Source organism: Egretta garzetta, unplaced genomic scaffold, assembly GCF_000687185.1.
Source record: "Egretta garzetta isolate BGI_Z169 unplaced genomic scaffold, ASM68718v1 scaffold211, whole genome shotgun sequence".
NCBI lineage: Eukaryota > Metazoa > Chordata > Aves > Pelecaniformes > Ardeidae > Egretta > Egretta garzetta.
Genome location: NW_009258673.1, coordinates 903877 through 910887, shown reverse-complemented (window position 1 = coordinate 910887; position 7011 = coordinate 903877). Strand labels below are relative to the sequence as shown.

The 7011-nt window shown below is 41.2% G+C and overlaps 1 protein-coding gene across 1 annotated transcript; it reads right to left on the bottom strand.

Moving 5' to 3' along the window:
- Positions 1 to 6: 6 nt before the first annotated feature.
- On the bottom strand, positions 7 to 6989 carry ZBTB26 (zinc finger and BTB domain containing 26). The gene is made up of 2 exons (XM_009648827.2): positions 5545 to 6989; positions 7 to 5351 (listed from the first exon to the last, which is right to left on the bottom strand). Exon 2 carries the CDS (start codon positions 5339 to 5341, stop codon positions 4025 to 4027), a length of 1317 nt encoding a protein of 438 aa, XP_009647122.1. The 5' UTR covers positions 5342 to 5351; positions 5545 to 6989; the 3' UTR covers positions 7 to 4024.
- Positions 6990 to 7011: the final 22 nt, after the last annotated feature.

Genomic DNA, 7011 nt, shown 5'->3' with positions numbered 1-7011 from the left:
CCGGCCCCAGCGCGGGAGGAGGCTGCGCCGGCAGCCGCTGCCCCGCCTGCTTTGGTAACGACACTTGGGCTGAGGCTTCTGCCCAGTCACTGAAGAGGTAGCTAATGCTCAGTCCGTCGATTATACAATCTCAAAGGAAAAACGTCCGTTCTGCCTCCTCAACCCTCACCACGCCAGGAGGGCCGACTATTCTCCCCCCTTGGTTTTTTAAAAAGTAATCAAGACTTCACATGACTTCAGAATTCTCTCAACAGTTTCAGTACGTCTCACATTTTGATTCTCCCTCCTCGCCTTCACTCCTCCCAATGACTCCAGAACCAAAATCGGCCCCCACACAATTAATTTTTAAGTTATTTCAAGAAAAGTTCAGCAGCAGCTATCTAAGTTTTGCCAAAAAAGCTACAGGAGAAAAAGACTGACGCTTCAATTTTATCAGTTACTAACTTGCAAAACACGTCTTCCAAAAGAAAAAAAATAAATTAAGGAAAGGCTCATCCCTGACCTATACAGGAGGCTGTGCAGCGGCACAGGCTGGGGGAACACAGGCTACACAAGCTACCACCACTCAGAAAAGCGGTGAGCCTAAACCTCTGGTAAACCTAAGGAGTTCTAAGATTTTCTTCTCCTATATATATAAAAAAAAAAATAAATAAAATGCCAACATAAAAAAAAATCCTAATATTTTCAAGAAGTTATTAAAATATTTTTGTAATAGACTTCAGTTATTTTTAGGATATGCAGGAAGTTGTACAGCACATTAACTTGTGAGACTATCCACTTACCAGCAAATAGTATTCTACACATTAACACACAGATTATGATAACTGCCATAGTCCTCATCTGAATATGCAGCATCAGTAGCAACAACCAATGGATCTAGTCTTTCACTAATCGGAACATTGCAATGAAGACAACATTTTACAAACATGGACAATTAAGTTCATCTCATTCTATAATCAAGCTGCCTCTGTGTATTCCATTTATAATAATTCTCACTCCATTTTAATCTGTAATTCAGAGAAGAAGCATTAGCCAGATTTTTCTTTTCTAACACCTCTTCTATACTCTTCACTTGTCTGTTAGATGAACTCTACCACCAGCGCACTTTGCACCGTGCCATCAGCGTATTGCCCTCTTAGATCTCCAGTGTTTCTGGAGCCACACAGCCATCTCCTGCATCAATCTTTTGGTCTGCACCCATTTGCCAGGCCAAAAGCACAGACGTTAGTAAGAAGTCACTCTTCATCCAACAGATGCATCCATTTTCATTGAAGAAGCAGTCTTCTGCGTGTCATCTTTTTGCTATTTATTTCTGCCATGGTCTCACCAAATGACCACAGGCAGCCTTTTAACTGAACGGCCAGCAGTCTCACCCTTCTTGGACGCTGACACCCCCACAGCAGGGGGTGGACTGAAAACCTATGTATCTTGACCAAATAATTTTTTTGTTTCTTAGGAAACCCCTTGTCTCTTTGTATCAGCTTCAGGTCACCTGCAGCTACTTCAACAAGTTGTATTCTCCTTGCAGTATCATTACAGCTTCATGATTCCATGAAAAAAAACCTTCCCAGACAGACAAAGCTTTCAGTACTGTTCATTTTGCTGCCACTTTTTCTAGCATTTGTACAGTTTTATTCCTTTCTCTGGCAGAAGATAGTTTTATTTATCATGTCCATGTCCATGTCTGGTTAGATTGTTCACTAGTCCCTTACAGCATGTTGACCTGGCTCTGCAAGCTCTTATTCTCCATGTCTATCTTTGTTTCGATGTTAGTGCTATAACTTGTTTCCATATAGTGAATGTTACCAAAATGTTTGAACAATACAGAAGATTCTGCCTGAAGACAAAATGCAAGTGTCAGGTGCAACTGTCACGGTCAGTTTTAGCTCGAAACGATTCTGGAAGCAGGTTGCTTTAAGAGGAAAACCAGTTTTTCTTCCCATGCAAACCTATTTTCTGCCCCAGGAACCTGAACGGTAATTTTAAAAAGTTCCAAATAGTTAGATTTTAGGCCTAAATATATTTGCTACAACTTGAAAGATGTAATGGCCTGACTCCATTTCCATTGCTTACTTCATAGCTGTCCATGTAATAGTTCATGTAACAGTCAAGTACAGTAGTTTAAAAACTCAATTGCAAAAACTGATTCACAGAATCACCTTGCTTTTCTACTTGAAAGTACGTGGATTTCTGAAAACGTTCTGCGAGATTAACGCTTTTTATCGTCCGTCAGTGTAATGTCCGCATAAGGAAATCCTGGCTTCTACACACACACACGTATCTGAAGATCAAGACCAACTTTTGATAATTACATACAAAACATTTTTTGCTCTAACACACCTTTGGTCATACCTGTTTAGCATTTTTAACCACACAATAGCAGCCTTTCACCCCCACCCCCTCATTCAAACACACAAACAGTACTACTTTTAGGTAGGAAGCATAATCTCAGCCTCATGGCAAACCTTGTGGAAAAGAGCTGCATTGGAAGAAATACTTATTCCAAATACAAACAGCAGTTCTCTACCGAGGATCAGCCATTTGATTATTAGTCTATGCTACACTTCAATGTAATAAGAGTTCTACTGGGAATGGTGTTCCTCAGATATATTAGTTTCTTTCAGCCTGATTGGGATGCGGATAATTCCACGGCACTTTTGAGAAGTAATATGGTATAATCCCAGAATCCCAATTCACATGCCATTCCCGCTACATTTGATGTTTAAGGCGGTATATAAGAGGTATTGCTGAGTACAGTCAATTGCTGATATATTAACCTATGGAAATTGTGCTACCTATACCTCATCCTAGGCTCTGTAAAACACTAATGGTCATGAACTATGCAGGTCACTTAAAAAAAAAGTATTCTCTGAATGTCCAAGAAATCAAAAAAATTGATGATGTTAATCTTTTTATGGCAGGTATTTTTGTTTTCTTTTTTCAAGTAAACTGACATGTGGCCCTTATTAGATATCAAGGTGAGATATACAAGCACTAAGGGGGAAAAAAGAAAAAAAAAAAAAAAAAAAAAAAAAAAGAAAAAAAAAGGAAGAGCATGGAGTTGTTACACACTGCAGCTTTTAAAACAGATTCTTTTCACAGTGTCAAAAAGCAGTATTTCTCCACTCCGGCTTTGCTCTAAAACCAGTAACTGTTGTGGCCTATGTGAAGCAAAATTTATGGAAGATGGATGATAATTTTTAGTTTTGAAGTGTTTAGCTTGTCTCAGTACATACGCTGGTAAGTGCCCTTTAAAAATCCTAGGTATGACAGCGTAAGAAATAGGTCATACTTGCACTCCAGGCACCGGCCTCTCACATTCCAGAGCTGCAATTCATTTTGAACAGTTCTATGCAATCATCAGCTAGCCCTGCCAAATCATTTAGGGTTTTCTCTTTTCATAATGCATGTTGAGGTTAAAAACCCTGAGAGCTTTTTAAGATAGCGTTGACTGGCAGCAGAAGTTCCTTGAAATAGTTTAGAAAGGGCAAAAAAGTGACACAAAAATACTTCATTTCAAGTGTAGGGGTCTAGGGGTAAGATCAGAGAAAGACAATTTTTAAGAGGTAAGTTTAAATTTAACTATATGGAGTGCTTTCAGTTATCCAGTGCTTTAAAAAAAAAAATAATTGGGTTATCTCACAGATTTGTCCTCTTTGCTCTTTCCTCCATCTGCCCAGACAGAGAGAGGCCCCTAAATGTACAGCAGATGGTTTACTTGCAGCCCACAGCAACAGTCTTTCAGAAGGTGTTAGTCTTGAGTCTCCTAATCAGAGAGAAATGAAACAATTAACCCCATAATCCACAGTAGAGACACAGACAGAAACCTGAAGGAAGATTGCTATTCACAGAAAATATCAAGTAAGACTAAGAATGATGGCTGAAGACCTGCCAGGTTTTGCAATCCAACCTGCCATCCATCCATCCATCCATCCGTAGCCTTTCAGGCTAGTTTAGGTAAGAGCCCAAACCAACTGTTTGCTCCTCTCAGTCACGATCCCTACAAAGGGCTGGTTTTAATTGCTTAATTGACGCAGGTACTATCATTTCTTAAACTGAGCACAGCCTGAGGCAGCTTCCCTGCATCCAGTACCTGGCTTGCATCGGCTTGCTGACAGACCTTACCGTCTGTAGCAGCGCTACATGTGAATGAATCGAAGTCCACTGTTATGTCTTGAACGTTTCTTTCATTGGCATTGTCAAAGCTATTTTTACCGTGTAGCTGTTTAAGATGTTTCCTCAGAACGGGTTTATGCGCAAAAACCATGTCACAGTAGTTACACTTATGGGGCTTGTCCCCACTGTGCAGGTTGAGATGGTCCTGTAAGGAACATTTCTGAGAGAACGTTTTCCCACAGATCTTACATTGGAACGGTTTGATGCCTGCGTGCACTCTCATGTGCCGGTGGAGATTGCCTTTCTGAGTGAATGTCTTGCCACAGAGTAGACACATAAATAATTTATGCATCTTTAAGTGATTAGCATAGTTTTCCAGATGCCGAAATACTCTCGTGCACTTTGGGCACTGATGGTGCCACTGGAGGCCTTTGTCTATACCTCGGTTGTTAGGCCCAAACATATCCTTAGAGGCCAGAATGATGTTATCAGTGCCAGTGTATGAAAGGGCGTAGTTATGGAGGTGGTTTTGCTCTATCTCACTTGCTCTGTTTTCAACAGTGGAGTTGATGAGAAAGTGTTGAGGCTCTGAGGAATGCAGTGCAGTTTGCTCAGAAGAAATAAACTGGTTCTGATCCTTCTTGTTCCTAACTTCCGTTACCTCCCCAATGGACTCTACCTTGATGATCTGAATATCACTATCCTCCATGTCCATACTGTCTTCTGAAGGTTGAATACAAGGAGAATCTTGCTGCAGAGAGTCGTCATCTCCTTGATGGTCCTTCAGCTCAGAGGAGTCGCTTTGCTGTTCACACTCCTTGCTCTCCAAGGGCTGCTTCGGCTTTATAAACTTCCAGAGGGCCTGTGTACAGCGTTCAACGATGTGGCTCATCTGCAGAAAGCTTGCGGCAGTCAAGTAGTTTACCAGTTCCATTTCAGGAAACTCCAGAATGCCGCTGTAACAGGACAGAAGCAGCTGCCTCCCCACTTCTGAACTCTGCAGTATAGAGATTTTTACATCTCTGGAGTCATTTAGTAAGAACTGATCTCTTAAAAAGGGAGAGCCAGCAGCAAATACAATTTTATGCCCATGAACTTCAACATCATCTATATGGACCACGACATCACAAAATTTGTTTTCTTCCCTCAGTTTGTTCATTTTCTGTAACATTGAATCTCCATAACTGTCAAACTTGAAGTGAAGAATATCTGATCTTTCTGACATTTTGGCACACCTAAAGAAAAGCAACAAGAAAAAAAAACCCAAGTGAGAACTTTTTTTTTCCTAGAATGCAAGTTAGAAGGGTCTAAAGTAATAACATGAAGTGTGTTTAATTAGATGTCATGTTTTCGCCTAGATACTCAAGTCCATTACAAGTTAAAAGTCAAAACAATTCAAGTTTATGCCTCGCCTTACAATATCTTTACCTTTTTTTAATTTAATGCAGCTTGAATATGAAGTAGAGGTGATAGGACAGAAATTTTTCTGAAGCAGTATTCTAAAGCCTTAAGACGTTTTCCATGTTACTTTGTGATATCTGCAGCCCTGGGTTTAATGCGTCGTTTTAGATCATTAAGTTTTTTTGCAGGGGTTGGTTTGCTGTGTGTTTTGGTTTTTTAAAAAAAATCACAGGAAAAAAAATCTTCCATACGGCCCCTCATTATAAAAATCAGGCCTTCTAGGCTCCCTGGTTTGAACACCTGGGGAACGTAGGAAGTCTTGTGTCTTTGGAAGATCACTCCTCTAGGAAGTTTGTGCTTTTTTGATAGTACTTGGATTTTCCATAAACCAAGTATCAATCTTTTGTCTTTCAAGACAAGGTCTTTTAAGAATTTGTAAGACTGCACTGATTCTCGATGAAAGACTTCACGCAATCCTGCCAGAGAACTGGGATTGCAGGAAGTGAAGAAATCTCAGGAGATAAAATGATGCAAGATTCGGTGAGATAAAATAACAGAACAAAGCAAAACTTACACATCACAACTATTACCAACACCACATAAAGCCTGAAAGGAAGCTTTGAAGTTTATAGATAAAAGCAGATACTGCTCTCTTGGGGCATGAAGTATCAGCTCAGCGAGCACCACAGGAATGGAGTCGTGCCTAGCGTAAATGAACAAATACACGAGACAAGGGTTCAGGGAAGGAACATTTTTGGAAGGATCTGTTGGTAATCAGGGTTCTTTCAATTTGCTGATCAGACATCATCTAGAGACGCAACCTCCTCACTACTCGAGCCCATCAAGTATCTCTTCCAGTGTATGGCATATGAAAATTACAAAAGGATTTCAGAAGCCTCCAGAAACAAGGGACCACGGACAGCTCGGAAACAGGGGTAGCATCATGCTGCAGTACAAGGAGTTCTGCTGAATCTACAGAAAGTGGAGCCGCCACAGTCTCTTAGTCATCCTCTCTTCGGTGCTCCCTGACTCATCCCCATTTCTAGGCCAAAACATTTAATTTTAAGAGGCACTAGCGTTTGGCAAATATAAACGGTGGCAATGTATCATCATGAAGTATCTTCAGTGAATTTCAGGCATTATCAAACTGTTTCTTTTTGTGCTTTCCCTTGGAAGCAATGAAGGAAGTCTGCTTGTGAGTCTGTTTTTTCCACCCTGGGATACTACGGTGTAAAGGTGGTTAAAGTGCCGGTGCCAAGGAAACGCTATCCTGCGCTGCTAACCAGCCACAACTACCCCAGCCGCGCAGCGTTCCTCGGGCGGATTACAAGAGTCACATCGCGAGAAACTGAAAACAGAAAAGAACCGGCTTGCCTTGACGCACGTTCAGTTCCCGCTACTGCTGCTCTCCAAGGAAAAAACAAACAAACAAAAGCCATCAAGTGCACCCCGGCCCTCTCTCTCGGGAGGGCGGCAGACCGAGCTCGGCTCCCG